General features: G+C 30.8%; 8 protein-coding genes across 8 annotated transcripts; 4 read left to right on the forward strand and 4 right to left on the reverse strand.

Moving 5' to 3' along the window:
- Window positions 1–283: 283 nt before the first annotated feature.
- Window positions 284–772, reverse strand: CAF20 (Caf20p; the record flags this gene model as incomplete). Its single annotated transcript, XM_004178662.1, has 1 exon — window positions 284–772. One exon carries the CDS (start codon window positions 770–772, stop codon window positions 284–286), a length of 489 nt encoding a protein of 162 aa, XP_004178710.1.
- A 362-nt stretch (window positions 773–1,134) lies between these two features.
- CEF1 (Cef1p) lies at window positions 1,135–2,634 on the reverse strand (the record flags this gene model as incomplete). The annotated part of the gene is made up of 1 exon (XM_004178663.1): window positions 1,135–2,634. The coding sequence occupies one exon, from the start codon at window positions 2,632–2,634 to the stop codon at window positions 1,135–1,137; it is 1,500 nt and encodes a 499-aa protein (XP_004178711.1).
- A 585-nt stretch (window positions 2,635–3,219) lies between these two features.
- Window positions 3,220–5,667, forward strand: EFR3 (Efr3p; the record flags this gene model as incomplete). The annotated part of the gene is made up of 1 exon (XM_004178664.1): window positions 3,220–5,667. One exon carries the CDS (start codon window positions 3,220–3,222, stop codon window positions 5,665–5,667), a length of 2,448 nt encoding a protein of 815 aa, XP_004178712.1.
- Window positions 5,668–5,977: 310 nt separating this feature from the next.
- DML1 (Dml1p) lies at window positions 5,978–7,459 on the reverse strand (the record flags this gene model as incomplete). The annotated part of the gene is made up of 1 exon (XM_004178665.1): window positions 5,978–7,459. The coding sequence occupies one exon, from the start codon at window positions 7,457–7,459 to the stop codon at window positions 5,978–5,980; it is 1,482 nt and encodes a 493-aa protein (XP_004178713.1).
- Window positions 7,460–8,434: 975 nt separating this feature from the next.
- On the forward strand, window positions 8,435–9,088 carry TBLA0B03550 (uncharacterized protein; the record flags this gene model as incomplete). Its single annotated transcript, XM_004178666.1, has 1 exon — window positions 8,435–9,088. The coding sequence occupies one exon, from the start codon at window positions 8,435–8,437 to the stop codon at window positions 9,086–9,088; it is 654 nt and encodes a 217-aa protein (XP_004178714.1).
- Window positions 9,089–10,539: 1,451 nt separating this feature from the next.
- On the forward strand, window positions 10,540–11,928 carry TBLA0B03560 (uncharacterized protein; the record flags this gene model as incomplete). The annotated part of the gene is made up of 1 exon (XM_004178667.1): window positions 10,540–11,928. The coding sequence occupies one exon, from the start codon at window positions 10,540–10,542 to the stop codon at window positions 11,926–11,928; it is 1,389 nt and encodes a 462-aa protein (XP_004178715.1).
- A 333-nt stretch (window positions 11,929–12,261) lies between these two features.
- YTM1 (Ytm1p) lies at window positions 12,262–13,638 on the reverse strand (the record flags this gene model as incomplete). Its single annotated transcript, XM_004178668.1, has 1 exon — window positions 12,262–13,638. One exon carries the CDS (start codon window positions 13,636–13,638, stop codon window positions 12,262–12,264), a length of 1,377 nt encoding a protein of 458 aa, XP_004178716.1.
- A 1,639-nt stretch (window positions 13,639–15,277) lies between these two features.
- Window positions 15,278–17,878, forward strand: VPH1 (H(+)-transporting V0 sector ATPase subunit a; the record flags this gene model as incomplete). Its single annotated transcript, XM_004178669.1, has 1 exon — window positions 15,278–17,878. One exon carries the CDS (start codon window positions 15,278–15,280, stop codon window positions 17,876–17,878), a length of 2,601 nt encoding a protein of 866 aa, XP_004178717.1.
- Window positions 17,879–18,322: the final 444 nt, after the last annotated feature.

Here is an 18,322-nt window from a genome sequence, read left to right on the forward strand (position 1 = left end):
AATTTTATTCATTAATAATATATACTATTATTATAAATCACAAATATATTATCATTATTTAAAATTGATTTTATTTTTAATTATTTTTTTATTTTTTTATAAATTTTCTTTAATCAAAACTTAATATCTACAACCTATCAAGTGCTCATTGAATAACAAAAAGTACCATACTATTAGAGTCTTGAAAATATTTTTTTGAAGGTTATACTAGAACTATACAGGATATATATATCTGAATAGGGGTCGGATATGTATGTTTACATAGATCGTAAAAGTGGGGTGTCTATTCGTCGTCAGATTCGGATTCTAAAGCAGCAAATGCATTGAAATTCAAAGTCTGTTTATCTGCAACGATGTCCTTGGTATCTGCGGGTCTCGAAGATGAGATGTTCTTGTTGTTTGGCTTAACTTTCACTACTTCATGGAAGGATCCTGGAGAAGATTCCTTCTTGGATTTAGATGATTGTTCATCGTCTTCAATAGCAGAAGATTCATCCTTGGCAGAAGTATCCAAAGTGGACCACCCGTTTTCATCAGTCTTGAATTTAGGCTTGTTATGTTTGATCTTTGGTTTCATCATGTTGTGGTAATGATGAGACGATCTTCTACGGTTGAAATGGCCACCGTGAGCAAATTCTTCATCCTTCAACAATTGAACTTGTTTGATTTTTTCAATGATGGCTCTAAATTCCACAGCATCAAAATCTACAGGTTGGATTTCACTAGGTTTCAATTGGAGTAATTCTTCAATGGAGTATCTGTTTTCAATCATTGTGAGCAGTCAGAAGTGCAATGGCAACCTTCTTAACCAAGCATCAAACTTTCAAAAGTCACTATAGTGATATTTTTCATCATTTCAATTCACTTTGTTTTATGATTTACCAGTTCGGTGATTTGATAGTTTAAACCACCAAAAAATTTTCGCGGGCAAGAGCGGGTAACTTTGATACAATAATATTATAAAAAGAATATAATACTACCAAGATAACAAAGTAGTTTAATGATGAGAATAGAATATGAAGAGTAACACCTATCTAAAGGTACGTGAAACTATGTAGTATATACGAAGTTTGCAATGATCTTTGATAGATATGTGAGTCTTGTGTTATTAGTCGTTAGAGGTAATTATACTTATTAAAGTGTATACGCATCCGAATATCCTTTATATGCTTGTTGGTCATTCTTTATAGTGGTATAAAGTACATGATGAGCGGTTTGTAATTCTCTTACATGATTCATTTTCAAAATGAGGTTTTCTGATTGAGAATTATTTAAAGTTTGTAATGCATTAGTATCATCATTAAGCATATCTTGTAACGTACGAATATTTTTCAATCGGATGTTGATACTATCTAATAATTTCGATCTATCTTCTTCTATTTCAAATTGTGATTCTTGGGAATTAAAATCGGGCATTTTGGCACTATCAAATGTTAAATCAGATGCAGTGATTTCAGATTGGGATTTGGAATTGTCGGTATCACTAGCATCTGATACGTTTTCATTAGTCTCTGCACTTGGTTCAAATATATTGGTGTTGTCATTATTATCATCTTCATCAGGTTCAGAATCACTTGTTTCCAAAATAATTTCAAAATCATTTAAAGGTGGTGGTAATTGTGCAAATAATTTAGAAAGTTGTTTCTCAGTAGATACTCGTGATCGTATGGTAAATTTTAAAGGTTCATCCTTAACGTGTTCATTCTTAGATGACCATAGAAATTTAGGTTTACGATACTCATCAAGAAGGATAGATTCCGTATCTACTTGTACTTTCCCCTCTACTTTTTGTCCTTTCGCTATTTTCCGTTTCTCACCTTGTTTATTATCATTTTGTCCTGCAAGAAACCCATGATCTACTTTATGATGATATTGAACCAATTTTTGTGCATTACGTTGATCCTCTAGACTAGTATCATATGGACCTTCTGGTGGAGCATGTTCCAATAAGATTTCATCATCGTTGAAATCACTAAATCTCGACTTTTTAGCAAGCCCAGCATATTTCAATTCTCTTCTTCTTTGTAACCTTGCAGTTTGACGAGACTTTTCTCTTAATCTTTCGCGAGCTCTTCGTTGAGCTTTCTTACCAGTAGTATTTGCAAGACGAGCTCTTGCCTCTGCAAGCATTTCTCGTTCATCTTCATTCAAAGTAGTCACTGTGGTTCTACCTTGTGCATTTTCCTTTGTTGTGGTAATAGCACCTTCAAGAGTTTCTGACGGTATAGCAGGTCTTGTCGCTGCATGAGGATCTCTTGCCCTTAATTCTAAATCATTATTTTTGTTAAGGGAATTCCCATCCATTTCACCAAGGAGACTCTCATAATGTTGTTGACATTGTAATGCAGGACGTTGTAATGTATCGCCAATAGCTAGCCATTGTCCTGGACGAATTCGTGCTAATTCTATTAATCGAGTTTCTTCGTCTTTAGAAAAGGGGCGTTCGATCTGTTGTTTAACATTGGGGTTTAGATATTGGTCCCATCTTTCTCTACATTGTCTCCCCGTCTTATGTGGTATTAACGAAGCTATCTTATTCCATTTATGTGTACCATATTTCTGAATAGACGCTATCAAGATTTGATCTTCTGTGGTACTCCAACTACCACCTTTAACATACACTGGAGGCGCCATTATTTTTTGGTCTTTTATCCTATTATTAATGTATTAATATTGTAGTTGCTTCAACTATATCTACTCGTAATACTTGATGCAACGTGGCCTCACTTTTACTTTAGTGGGCTTCTTGTTTTCAAGATCGAATTCGGACTCAATAGGTCAAGAATGTTGATATATGCTGTTAAATATCTCATCGATCTTAAACTAGTTTTTTTTTCATTGAAAAGTTACTTAATTGGTACTTGCTTACAAAATGAAAAATAGCCTCTCGGAGAAATTTTCTCCGTAATCGTTAGACAAACAAATAATACAATACATTTTAAACATCAATTAGAATAAAAAAAAAGCTTAAATTTTGGCAATTAATATCTCTAAGAATAAACTTATAACCGTTATTTTGTGCAATTGAGAAGTAACATTACTAGACAGGTAATAGAAATCAAAAAACAGCAAGGATAGGATTTTTCTTATACTGGAAAGTTATTGCTCAATACTGTATAAAACGATCAAAACAAAACAAATTGTACCGGTAAATATTTGATCTTAACAGAAGTAAAACGTCCAAAATTATTATTTCTAAAACTGTAGACCCAGAAAAAGATGAATAAGATATCATTTACTCCTAAACATCAAAAATTGGTTAACCATTGTTATCCTAAGGGGAGGTCCCCGGATATGAAACCTAATTCATCAGAAACATCATATCTATTGTATTATGTCAATTCCAGAAGATCTAAGTTAGAAAAAGTATCCAACTATTTGACTAGAAAAACTGCTGGTGATTTGAACCATAAAAGATTTGGCCATATCTCAGTGACGTTACAATTGATGGATAAAATCATTATTGATTGTAAAGAAAATATCAACATTTTTATTTCTAATTTCTTATCTATTTATTCAAGCATCATCCTTGACCCTTCTATCAATAATGACTTACCAATTATGGAATTAATCTACGAGAATTTGAACAATCTTTCATTGAACATCGATATGAGTTTATTAAATGGTAATCCAACAATTTTCAAACAATTTAAAGAGTTTATTGATTATTTTATCACTTTAATTGAAAAAAGAATTAAAAACGATGATTTATTATTGAATGTCTTCATTTCATTATCCCATATTACTAATTTATCCATCTTAAAGGATACAAATGAAGACTTAAGTCTAAATTATTTAATTAAAGATTCTATTGATAAAACTTTGGCAATTTTCATTAAACGATTCCCCACCTATGCTAAAGATAATGTAACATCTACAAAACAACAATCGAATCATCTTTCAATGTCAAAACGTCTTTCTAGAACAAAATCTATTCAAGCAAGTGATAATATTCCCTTTACCATGTCTTTAAATAATAATGATCCGGCGTCAGACCTATCACTTCAATGTTTGAAATGTTACTTCAATACTATTGAAATAGATAAATTAACTTTATCGATTAATCAATTATTACATTTCTTACAAACAAATAAAAATAAAAATTTATTATTTTTAATTGTTGATGGTATTCCTGTTCAATTAAGATATTTGGCAGTTCTTCTATTGATAAGACAAGCCACGTCTACATCTTCAAAACCAGAATCTTCTATTCTTTCTTTCAAATATGTTTCAATGCTATTAACTTCAGACATAAGTATTGTAGGTTTAAGCATTTTAGATATTATGAGAAAGATTCTACAATTTCAATTGGGTGCATCTAGAGATTCTTCTATAGTAAACCAGTGTACTACAACCATTACAGATTTAAACTATAGATTATATTATAATAGTCAGTCTTCAGATATTCTTTATGAGTTATTAACACAATTGAAAGACAATCCTACAATTAATTCAAATTCAAATTGCAAAAAGATATTAACCAAAAATATAATTTCAATTTTAAATAATTTGGCCTTTAACTCTATTGATTTGCATCTATATTTGCAAATAATAAGAGTTCTAAAGGATGAAAATTTGAATCCGGTGGAATTATTTGAATTGATTGACAATGCAGTGATTAATGATTATATATTAATTGATTTCTTAATATACGTTTCATCCGTTAAAAATCAAAAAGATATTCGAAGAAATTTAATGAGAAAGTTTTTCAAAAAATTTAAAAATTTTGCATTGATTTCAGGACTTTATTATTATTATATTAATGATATTCATGATGAAGGTCTTGTAGATGACCAATATACATATTATTTGTATCATTTACAATCATCTACTTTGATTAATAATCAAGAATATATTATAAAATCAGACAGTTTAAAAGATGATTTACAATCTAAAATTCAAATTTCCAAAGATGAGCTACAGAATTATTATTCACAAGAATCAAAGGATGATTCTTCAGATCTTTTGAACTTGAAAAAAAGGGTTCTTCAATTATTATCAACTGTTTCTACTCCTGAAATGAACGCAGTTCCATCGAATGGCCTTGATAATGCTTCTAATCCATCATCTCTAAATTTATCATCAAATAATATTATAAAGCCAATAAAAAGGTCACAACCGTCAACTCCAGGGAGAGCAAATTCATTTGCACTATCTCTTACTTCAAACAATCATTTGAATATTGATGGTACTTTTTCAAATTCAAATTTAAATAATAATAATAATCTCACTTCACCTGTTCAACCGAAACCATCTTTCTTAATAAATGGTAACCATAGTGATGTTAATTCGCTAATTTCAAAAAAGAGAATTATTCCAAATGTTAATCAATTGAAAAAGGCAATTGCATCAAATCATGCCTCGAGTGCATCACCAAAACAAAACTTAAAGGCAACCGATTTAGCATCTTTAGTTGGGTCACAATCAATTAAATCTCGTGTAACAAATATTTCATTTTTATTAGGCGAATTAGATGATATGGATTTAAACGATAACACAAATAAAACAATTACAAGTGCAACTAGTATAAGAAACTTATTAGTGGATAAATCTTTTGCAAGTTCAAAGACATATGATAATAAGGATGATACTATAGATAACTTCATGGACGCTAATGAAAATGTTAATGTAACAAATAATGTTTCAAGGGGCAAATTATTTAGTTAGAAATACTCTTTGGGAACTTTTTTTTTTCAAAATAATATTTTTTTGTTTAATAATATTTGTAACAATATATGATGGTAATTCATTTTGATTTTGATTTTTTTTGTTGTTTGAATGATAGAAAATTGTGTATATATAAGTTTTACATACTTTACAAGTGACAAAAAATTAAATAACTAATATATAAATATATATATATAAAGGAAGTAAAAATATAGAAAAAAAAAAAAAAATAGAAAAAAGCAAGAAAAAAAATATGCATTAGTCACTATATGTACCATTAAAGTACTAGAACTGCGATATATAAATTTAACTAATAGTCATCTCCTGAATCTTCATCATCATACCACCCATATTCATAAGCCGAAGCTTTATTCGCTAATTGATCTTTCAAATCTTCTCTATCTGGATCATTTTTAAAATATTTACTAACCATTTCAGACCAATATAAATAAATATTTCTACTATATTCATCCATTGATAATTTCAATTCAAATTCATCTTTTGCTCTATCCTTGACAAGAGCTGTAGGGATTGTATCTGTTACATTATAAGGATAAGTATAAACTGTGTTGAATTTAGACATTATAGATTCCGCATTTTCCTCTTTCTTTTCAGATTTATTATACAATGCTCTTTCAATTAAGCATTTGGAAAATTCATGATAATCCTTTGGACTGTTTTTGTATGGCAATATTTTTGATTGGTAGGAATGATCAGTTTTTTGATTGTCTATATTATTATAATCAATTATTTTTGATATAATATTTCTATCATTCTCTCCATCATTTTTCAATAAAGTTGATAAATATTCCATGCTTTTACGTTGAGTTGCATTATTTTGACAAAATATGGAGTTAATTGAATCGAATATTCTATTGCTAAAACCTGCATTTTCCCAATTAGATAGTTTAGAATCGACATATAATGGGAATAGAAGATCAGATTCTTCACTGAGAGTCATTGTAGCCCTAATCTTATTATGTACTCTTGGAATCATAGATGGTGTTAAACGCAAAGATAATGTGTCTTTTGCTAAAGTGAATGGATCATCTTCATTAAACCCATAAGTGAAAATAGAGCTTTTAGGTAATTCGTCTTTTAACTCTACAAGTAAAGACGATGAAAATCCACCCCAAGCATTGTCAAAATCGGTTACTAGATTAAAACCTTGTAACGTATCACAAGCTTCTAGTTGATAATGTAAATTATTATCAAAAAAATCCATCGAATAAGATTCTTTAAATTCCGTATACCCAATATTATAATCATCAAATTTTCTTTCACCTAAATTTTGAAAATCTGGTTTATTTGGTTGTTCAGTATCATGATACCAATCTTTCAGTGTATTAAAACTTGTTGGATGATAAATTAATTTTGAATAATCAGACCAATATTTGGCCAGTTGAGGTGTCAGAGAAGGCAAAGTTAATCCTGTATCTAATGCACTTTGATATTCAGATTTCGGTATTCTTGGATGAGTGAATATTATGGAATTGTCTTTAACACTTTTGTTTCTTTTCACATCTTCTTTATCAAACTCATAATAATCTTCTTCTATCTGAGAGTATTGATGAACCCCTAGTGAACCAGTACCTGTCTTAGCGTCCCATAATAATGCTCTTGGTGAGTATGAAACTGTCTTTGATAATCTATCAATAGTTGGGTTTAAAAATACAGAAGATTGTACCGGGTTATCATTTTTCAAATATAAATATTGTTCTTGAGTATTGAAAAATTGTGTGGCTAAATGGTTCGCTCTATGAGAAACTGAGATTGTAATTATCTCATGCATTTTTAAAGATTAATTTACAATATTTTTGCACTTCAGAGTGCTTTTCCAACAATTACAAAACCCTGAATGTTCCTTAATTATCTTATATAGATAGCTAAGTCATCTCCTGGAGAATTTCAACATACTAATTTCGGCAATTATCGTGTATGTCACGTCGCTACCATAAAAAATATCTATCTAATATCTAAAATAAACTATAAAAAAAAAATTCAAATTAGTTTCAAAAGGATACACAATGTTAAATTCAGTTAGGTATATTTTTCAAATTTTTTCTAATAAATTGTACAACAAATATCTCTTTAGCAATGTATCGTAGCATTGCATATATTATAAATCTGAGTGTCAGTAATAAACACAAGAATTATATAATCTGATGAAAACAAAAAAAAATAAAGCATTAGACTCAATCTTAACAATAAATGTCTATTTCCAAAGAATATTTTCTTATATATGCCCACAAGTTAGAAATGAAAAATACAGTAAATTATTCGTTTTTACTCTTAACTTTTATCTGTTAATGTACTATAATGCGCAATACGTTACTCTGAAAAGAATTGTTGGAAATATTATGGTTTTGCAAAGTAATAGTCAAACAGAAAATTCAGTAATATAATATTTTTATTGTGGTTTAGACACAGAACAATGTGTAGCTTAGGTACCTAAGAAAGTGCTGTAGGAACTGAGAATAATTGCTTGCTTACCTAAAAGTCACGTGTATAAATGCAAATATAGTAATTGAATGCTTTACTACGACAGCAATCTATATAACAGTCAGAATAACATTAAGCGGAATAGTTAGGATAAATATTGGTATAAAATGGGGAATTGTTTCATTGGATACATTCTGTTTTACTGATATATTATTTCAATTGATAGAATTTGTACAAAAGAATAAGCTTTTCGTGTCATTGAAATTGCTGTCATTGGGTGTAAAATAAAAACAATAATAAATTACTTTTCACATAATATTCCATTATGACTAGCTCAAGTAATATAAATACTAATTTAGATAACAATTTGTTTTTAAAAAGTGCTATTATATGTGATAATCAAAATTCCTCTATGACTCTCTATAATAAATTAGACGATACAAAGCATAAAGTTAAATATTCAAATGAGAAAACGAGGGTAATTAATCCAGAATATCTGGAATGGGATGGTTCAGATGATTTAGATAATCCACATAATTGGTCAGTTTGGAAAAAATGGTACGTCACGTTAACTGCGGCTGCCCTTGGGTTTATATGCACAATGGGGTCTTCATTATATGTTTCTGATATTTCATCTATGAAAGAAGAATTTGGGTATGGGGAAGAAATTTCTTTAAGTGGATTAACTTTTTATTTGATTGGTCTTTCTACAGTAATTTGTGCTCCATTGAGTAAAATATTTGGTAGAAAGCTTGTTTATTTAGTGTCGTTGCCATTATGTATGCGATGTACTATGGGTATTGTCTTGTCCCATGGTCATATGAAAATTATCTTACCTCTAAGATATTTAGGTGGTATGTTTGCTTCTCCACCCTTATCTGTAGGCTCGGGAACTATTATCGATATTTTTGATAATGATGAAACATCTATTGCAATGACTTTTTTTTGCAATGGTTCCATTCTTGGGTCCTGTCATTAGTCCTGTCAATGGAGGATTTATTGATGAGAATGTTGGTAGGAGATGGTGTTCTTATGTACAATTTATTTCGTGTGGAGTGTTAATTCCATTTATCATTATGATGCCAGAAACATATAAAAGGGCTACTCTGGTAAAACGAGCTAAAAAAAGAATATTTCATTATTAAAGCCTACTTCACTTGAAAAAAACAACAACTAAAAAATATATTGAAAATAACTTTTCTACGTCCAGCCAAGATGTTGATTGTTGAGCCAATTGTCATGGTATTTACAATTTACAATTTATATTTCATTTATCTTCGTAATATTATTTGCCTTTTTTATTTATCAAGGTGTTTATAATATTAATGTTGGTCTTGCAGGTATTCCATTCTTGGGAATTGGGATTGGTATTTGGCTAGGTGCATTCACCTTTTTATTAATAGGTCAAAAAAATATTTCCCTGCACCACAAGACAATGTCCCATCGATTGTGAACCCTAAAACTTTAAGAACAAAACCTTTCCGTGGTAAATGAGATCTAATAACATTGGTGTTATTACCAGTTATTCCTGAGGATTTTTTAATGGCTAGTAAAATAGGCTCAATAACTTTGCCTGTCTCGTTATTTTGGCAAGCTTGGGCCACTAAAGAAAATGTTCATTGGCTGGTACCTATTGTAGCGGGTGTCCCTTTTGGATTTGGATTAATCATGATTTTTTTCAACGTAATTGTTTATTTCACTACATGTTATCCACCTCAGTACATGGCTTCAGCAATGGCAGCTAACAACATGTTATGATATTTGTTTCAAGTATTTCCCATTATTTACAGTACAGATGTATAAGAAGCTTGGAATTAATTGGGCAAGTAGCTTATTGGCTTTCATTTGTATAATAATGGTGCCAATTCCTTGGATATTTGAGAAATATAGGCCATATTAACGTGAAAAATCTTCGTTTGTATGGGTGTCACGTTGAAATCAAAGGATGAACTAAATCTAGTATAGAACTATTACACTCTAATTATTGCATAATGTATACTATAGGTTATGTACTTGGATTTTTGTATATATTTTTTTCAACATTTTAATTTTATAAAACTATTAAAATTTATGACATATAAATATCAGTAGTACTAAATTTCGGACTTACGAATTACGGAAAGAGTCACGCCAAATGAAAAAAAAGTTGTTCATATAGGCTAAAACGCTAATATTACAATAATATAGACGACATATGTTTTTTATATATTATTTAGGTTAAATTAGTTTATAATTATCATTATAATATATAATGTTCTTTTTTTGACTAATTTTTGTAAAAAAACCCCACGTGTTTATCACATGCTCAAAAAGCTGAGATTAATAAGATAGGAAAATTCGTCATTAAAAAGCTAACCTTGAAGTTACAATTATAATTATTTTAACTTCAAATCTTGTAATTCAACATCTTATTAAACTAATTTCAATTCAATGATAGATATTTTAGTGATATTAACATGTTTGTTCATCGTAATGTCAGTACTTAGACGATATAGTCCCTTCCAAAAATGGATGGCCCAAAGAATTGATAACGCCCTTCATAAGAGTCAATTGACTACTATATTATATTCTCCTTCTTTACGTCTAATTCCAAAAAATGCAAATCCAAATGATATGAATAATATCGAGAATTTTTTCATTAGTAATAATACTTCGAATTTAAAATCCATTTCTGAAAGTTTACGTCAATTAAAAGAATATTCAATAAAAGCACATAATGCAAATGGCACGATTTTTAAAAGAACAAGGGAATTAAGCAATGATATGATTAATCAATTAAGGGAATTACAATATTTCTCGAAGATTACTAAAATAAATGAATCAATCCAATCAAATGGTCAAATGATTGATTTATTAATTGAATCTTTTCTAAATGATTTGGTTAATGTAAATTTGAATTCTTTAAACAATGATAATAAGAAGTTCTTATATGAACAGTTGAATGATATTTGTAAAAATGTAGGATATGCTATCACACCTGAATATCAATTAACTAAAATATTAAACTTTGAGCCAGATTCCCTGTATATAAACTCTGATCAATATAGAGTAGTTGAAGCTGTTTCTCATATTTGTAGAGATTGGTCACAACCTTTTCAAAATGAGCGTACCCCAATAGAAGAATTTGTCTTAAATCAATTAGAAACTTTAAATTTTAACAATCAAGTTGAAAGAAATTTGGTTGTCATGCCGGGTGCTGGTCTTGGTAGACTATCGCATAATATAGCTACTAAATTCCCAAGCGTTAAAGTTCAATCAATTGAATGGTCAACTTTAATGTATATATGCAATATGGCTATTTATTCAACATCGCATGATTTAGAGATACGTCCATTCGCAATGCATTATTCAGGCCAATTATCTACTTCCGATCAAATTAGACCTTATGAGATTCAAACAAGTTCAATTACTAAACCTAATAACCTTGATGTATTACTTGGCGATTTTAGAACCTATGTTCCTTCTACAGGTGTACAAAATGGGAAATATGAAACTATTACTGTTGTGACTCCGTTTTTTATCGATACAGCAGAGAATTTATTTGAATATATTGAAACTATTGAATCCTTGAGATATCATTGTAAGACAGTACAATGGATTAACGTTGGTCCATTGAAATATGGTACTAGACCATTAGTTCAACTAAATGTTGAAGAATTAGAAAAATTAAGAAAAATTCGTGGTTGGGTTGATATTTCTCAACTAGTTTCAACTGATTATGAAGAGTTGAATGGATATTTGACAGATACTAAGTCGCTATATCAAGGCTATTATGGTTTGTTAAAATTTCATTCTAAACTGACTAATCCAGGGATGTAGCCCAAAATAGATTTTTAGATATATTGGAAGAATGAGAAGTCTTCGTATGTATAATCATGACTTTAGTTTTAACATTATAAACTTCCTTTTTTAACTTTGATTATCTATAATAAATATTCGTGATTCAAATATAAATATATATATATATATATATATCCCTTCTTATAAAAATTAAGATTCTTAAATTGGCTCGTATATTTTAATACATCTATTGAACTATTTTACAGAATGATTAATATGCTAATAAAAAGATATTATCTATTGATAGTATATGAGGGAAAAAGTATATGTGTGTCTGTGAATTTTTGGTACAATGATTAATGGATTTAAAGATTAATTCTTAAAGATATTATCACCTTTATTAAATTGAATTTTCTTATCTTGACCACCACTAATTATACCAGCTGTTTCAGACCAATTGACTGCAAAAACTTTGTCATTAACACCTTTTTGAACGGATTTATCTTCTCTGGTAATAGTGTACATTGGAGTAGTAGATCTAACGTCCCATACTTTAACGGTACCGTCATGGGAACCAGAACATAACATATAATCATTTTCAGGGCATGTATCAAGAGATACAACGAAATTTTTATGACCGATCAATTGTTGTTGAGTAATTTTGGAAGAAGAATTTACACGAGGATCATGTAAAGTGATATGTCTTGCACTAGAACCACAGGCCAATAGATTCAATTTTGGTAATTGAGCAATTGATAATAATGAATATGAAGTTGATTTTGTATCGACACAACGAGAAGTGATTAAATCCCAAGTCTTAATGGCGTGATCTTGTGACACTGAGTAACCTACGGTTTGATCTTGTGAATCAAAAATTACTTGTTCTACTGGGGCAGAATGCGATTCCAAAAGAGATAGAGGTGCACGTCTTCTCACTGAACCATCTTTTAAAGTCATCTTTCTTCTCTTTCTAGCGGCTGTAGAGATTTTATTACTTGAATTGTTCAAATCTTCCATTGGATCAACGATAGTCATATCTTTATAATTGGTGGACCATAGACCAATAGAATTATCGTACGAAGCTGATAAAATTTTGGAAGTTTGTATAGAAACATCAATAGACACTACAGGAGCCTTATGACCTTCCAAGATGGCCAAGGTTTTCCCATCTTCAATCAATTCATTATCATCATTAACATCAATATCTAATGGAATTTGCTTAGAGTCATCACTCTTGGTCTTCCAAAGACGTAAAGTTCTATCATTACCAGCAGAAGCTAATCTTGTATTTGAAATATATTTAACAGAACGGATTGGACCTGAATGGCCACTATATTGTTTTTGAACTTTCCCTGACATATTCCAAGTTCTTACTACCCCATCATAGGACCCGGAAATGATGGATTTATCATCACCGACATCTAAGGAACTAATCCAATCTTCATTATTAAAACTGTTTAAAAATGAAGGAGGTAAGACAGCTCTTGTATATTCGATATTCAAAGAATTTTCACTAGAAAGCCCTTTTTTGGTCAAATATTCTTCTAATGAAACACGTAATAGTTCACCATCGATTAAAAAATCAAATGGAACCACAGTTTCCAATTTTAAAAGATGGTTGACAATTTCGGAAAGACCGTATCTTTTCAACGAAATTGGAACATACATTGGTGTGTCTTGGACATGTAAAGTTTCGTCCACTTCACGGGTAAAGAATTTGATCTTAACTTGGGAATTGTCATCTGTCATGGCTAGTGGTGGTTACTTTTGGCTTTTTATATTTTCTTACAAAAACAAAATTTTTCTATTTTCTTATAAGGATGGTAGAATCGAAGGAAAAGATAGATATGTGTTCAGATCTTTTTGTTAAATGTTTCTAAATTTACATATATTTATACATTATACATAACTTTTTCATATAAAGTTAAATGATGAGATGAGATGGCCAAATTTTCCAATCCGAAAAATTTTCTGTCGGAACCCCGGGCTGTAAATAGGAGAATGTAGGGTTGTTAGGGTAAGGAGAATCTGATTATTATACTTATATAAATCCTTGCTAAATAAATGTGCTCATATATATATATATATATATATATAAATGAGGTACGAGAATTTAAGTTAGCTGATATAAATGACTAACGAGTATATAGATACCAACCCATAACCATGAGAATTATAGCGATTATAATGAGCGAGATGTATTGACTTAGAGTAGTCTGGTGGTCCGAGTTGGATACAAATCTGTCTTTTTCTTTGTATGTTTGACTTAAAGGTGTGCTTGGTCCACTCATTAGATTTGATATATGTAAGTTTGGAATATTAACTGGTCTTTAAATTCTTTCCTATTGTTTGCCCAACAAAGATGGCTGTACTTCCAAGAAATATTAAAGTATACAAGTATAAATAAATATATTAAAAACATCAAAACATCAAAACATCAAAACATTAAACGATTAAAAATCGAGCCCTTTTTCTCGTGCTCTTATATATATACATAGCAGGATAAAAATAGATATATACCATATAAGTAATCACATCAGTGATACGAGCCAAGCATTCCTGATTTCCTAATTCACTATTAGTACTCCTTTTTAAACTCTATCCAGTTCACCCTTTTTTGGCCATAAATGATGATTCCGATAACCTAAACGTGAAAATCAATTTACCCTTTAATAAAATGACAAATTGGCATTTTTGATTTTCGTGAGGGTTAATCAATCACAACACTTGCAAATACTTGTGATTTTGATAATACTTTTTATTATGATTATCTTTTTTTATATGATGATTAGTCTAATGACTTTAAAATTAGCTGATATAAATATTATAATAGTATTATAGTATCCTAAATTCTTGTTACACAATGGCAGAGATTAAGACATATAAATTTTCTGCGGCTACTTCTGAGGGCACATATCCTAATCGGGGAATTTACCCGCACTCGGTGTGTTTTCATTTTTTTTTCATTATCATTCATTTTACCTTGAAATATGGAATTTCAATCACAAATTAAATCAAGACAAGATAATTTTAGTTTGAAGAATTCAAGTTGTAAATGTTAAGAAATTAGTATTTAATGGAGTTATTGTATTTGCCTATTTAGAAGATACGAATTAAATTTATTTTTTAAATCGTAGTATAGCAATTGCTTAAGAAGACTATCGCATTCACACACATATATATTCGCTTTTGCTTTTGCCTTTGTCTTTGCTTTTAGCTTTTAGCTTTTGCCCTTTGACCTTTAACTTTTATCTTTGCTTTTGCTTTTTTTTTGCATCTGCTAAATTAATTAATTTATACTTTTATTATATTATACTAGCTTCTTCCTTTTTTTTTCTTTTTTTTTTCGTCGAAGATGTCTCCATTTACAGGCCAAACAGGTATGGTGATGGCATCTGCAGTGGCTCCTCCCAAAGATGAAGCCATCTTCCGTTCTGCAGAAATGTCATTGATTGAATTTTATATCTCTCAAGAAATCGGTAGAGACGCTGTGTACACTCTTGGCCAGTTGGGTTTAGTTCAGTTCAGAGACTTGAATTCCAAGATTCGTCCCTTCCAAAGAACTTTTGTTAAAGAGATTAGAAACCTAGATAATGTCGAGAGACAATATAGATATTTCTTCAAGTTATTATTGAAACATGACATTCAATTATATGAAGATGAAACTTTGATTGAATCATTCAAATTAACTCAAAAGAAGGATTTCAACATTGAATCGATTCAAGTTTCTCCAAACAATTCCATCATTGGTGATCATATGACTAATGCCACATATTTAGAAACAAGATTGCTTGAAATGGAGGAAGCTGTGGACTCCTTAGAGACTCAAAAAGCTGATTTGGAGCAATACCGTATTGTTTTACAAAGTGGTGATCAATTCTTTGAATCTATCGAGCAAGGTAATCCAGAACTATTGAATTTGAGTAGTTCTAATGGTAATGATATTGAAACCAATGTATTGAGTGGTGGGGTCTTACCTTCATCAGTCAACTATGTCACAGGTGTTATTGCTAGAGAAAAAATTGGTGTTTTAGAACAAATTCTTTGGAGAGTCTTGAGAGGTAATTTATTTTTCAAATATTTGGAAATTGAAGAACCTATTTATGATTCTCAATCAAAGACCAAGATTTACAAAAATGTCTTTATTGTCTTTTCTCATGGTGACATGATCATGAAGCGCATTAGAAAGATTTCTGAATCCTTGGATGCTAAATTATATGATGTTAGTGAAAATGAACAAGAAAGAGGTGCCAAATTAAACAAAGTTAATCAATCTTTAACTGATTTATACACTGTCTTGCAGACCACTTTGACTACTTTACAAAGTGAATTATATGCCATTGCCAAAGAATTAAATTTCTGGTTCCAAGATATTGCTCGTGAAAAATCAGTTTATGAGACTTTAAATAAATTCAGCAGTGATTCCAATCGTAAGATTTTAATTGCGGAAGGGTGGGTCCCCAAGGATCAAATTTATATCTTACAACAATGTATGGATCAAATGATTGCAAGATTGGGTATTGATTCTCCATCTATTATTCAAATTGTGGAAACTAACAAGACTCCACCAACTTATCATCGTACCAACAAATTCACTGAAGGTTTCCAAAATATTTGTGATTGTTATGGTATTGCCAAATATAGAGAAGTTAATGCCGGTTTACCTACCATTGTGACTTTCCCCTTTATGTTTGCTATCATGTTTGGTGATATGGGCCATGGGTTTTTAATGTTTTTATGTGGGTTATGCTTAGTATTGAATGAATCCAAGATTGATAAGATGAAACGTGGTGAAATTTTCGATATGGCTTATTCTGGTAGATATATTGTCTTGATGATGGGGTTGTTTTCCATGTACACTGGGTTCTTGTACAATGATATCTTTTCATTGTCAATGACTTTCTTTAAGAGTGGCTGGGAATGGCCTAAAGAAGGTTGGAAAGAAGGTCAAAGTATTGAAGCCACTGCTACCGGTGTTTACCCTATCGGGTTGGATTGGATTTGGCATGGAACTGAAAATGCTCTTTTGTTTTCCAATTCATACAAGATGAAATTATCCATCATCATGGGGTTCATCCATATGTCTTATTCCTACATGTTTTCTTTAGTGAATGCCATTAATTTCCAATCCATGATTGATATCGTTGGTAATTTCATCCCAGGTTTAATTTTCATGCAAAGTATCTTTGGTTATTTATCATTAACCATTGTTTACAAATGGTCCAAAGATTGGATCAAAGATGGTAAACCTGCACCTGGTTTGTTGAACATGCTAATCAACATGTTTTTGGCTCCAGGTGTCATTGACGATGAATTGTATAGGCATCAAGGTAAAGTTCAAGTTGTATTATTATTCCTTGCTTTGATTTGTATCCCATGGTTATTAATTGTTAAACCATTGCATTACAAATTGACTCACAAGGAGAAATCTATAGAATCCTCTGATGACCACGAAACACAACACCTATTACAATCAACGAACAACAACCGTGAAGAAGATGGTGATGAACATCTATTGGAAATCGAAGAACATGACCAAGATGCCGATGAAGATGAGGCTGCTCATGGCGAAGGCTTCAGTGATTTAATGATTCATCAAGTCATCTATACTATTGAATTCTGCTTAAACTGTGTTTCTCACACTGCCTCATATTTAAGATTGTGGGCTTTATCCCTAGCTCATGCACAATTATCCAGTGTCTTATGGACCATGACTATCAAGATTGCATTTGGAGTCCCAGGTTTATTAGGTGTTTTGATGACTGTATTCTTATTTGGTATGTGGTTTGTTCTAACATGTACCGTGTTAGTGGTCATGGAAGGTACCAGTGCCATGTTACATTCTTTAAGATTACATTGGGTGGAATCCATGTCCAAGTTCTTTGTCGGTGATGGTGTTTACTACACTCCATTTGCCTTCCAATACATCGATTTGGAAGATTTCACAGCAGCTGCTAAAGTAAACACAGCTGCAGCTGGAGATGAATAAACAAGATCATCATTAACTCAACCCAAACCTATACATACGTTTATACACACAAACACGCCTCTCTATACACTATAACTATATACGTATCTCTATCTAATTACACATTATAAGATGTCCATCTCAATGTCCATCTCAATGTCCATCTCAATGTCCATCTCAATGTCCATCTCAATGTCCATCTCAATGTCCATCTCAATCTCGATCACCATCCCGATCTCCATATCTCTATATATACCATTCACAATCATATTAATCCTCCAAACCTAATTGCATCCCTAATTGCATCCCTAAAATATCCCTAAAATATCCCTTATAAAACCCTCTTTTTTTGTCACGCTCGGCTCGTCCGCTGCCGGTCCAAACCGAGCGAGGGGCGAGACCGGCCTGTTTATTTCCAGGTTTAAGTCGAGTTCTTGCAAATCTTCAGCAAATCATCAACTAATA

The sequence above is a fragment of the Henningerozyma blattae genome, chromosome 2 (genome assembly GCF_000315915.1).
Source record: "Henningerozyma blattae CBS 6284 chromosome 2, complete genome".
Classification (NCBI taxonomy): Eukaryota; Fungi; Ascomycota; class Saccharomycetes; order Saccharomycetales; family Saccharomycetaceae; genus Henningerozyma; species Henningerozyma blattae.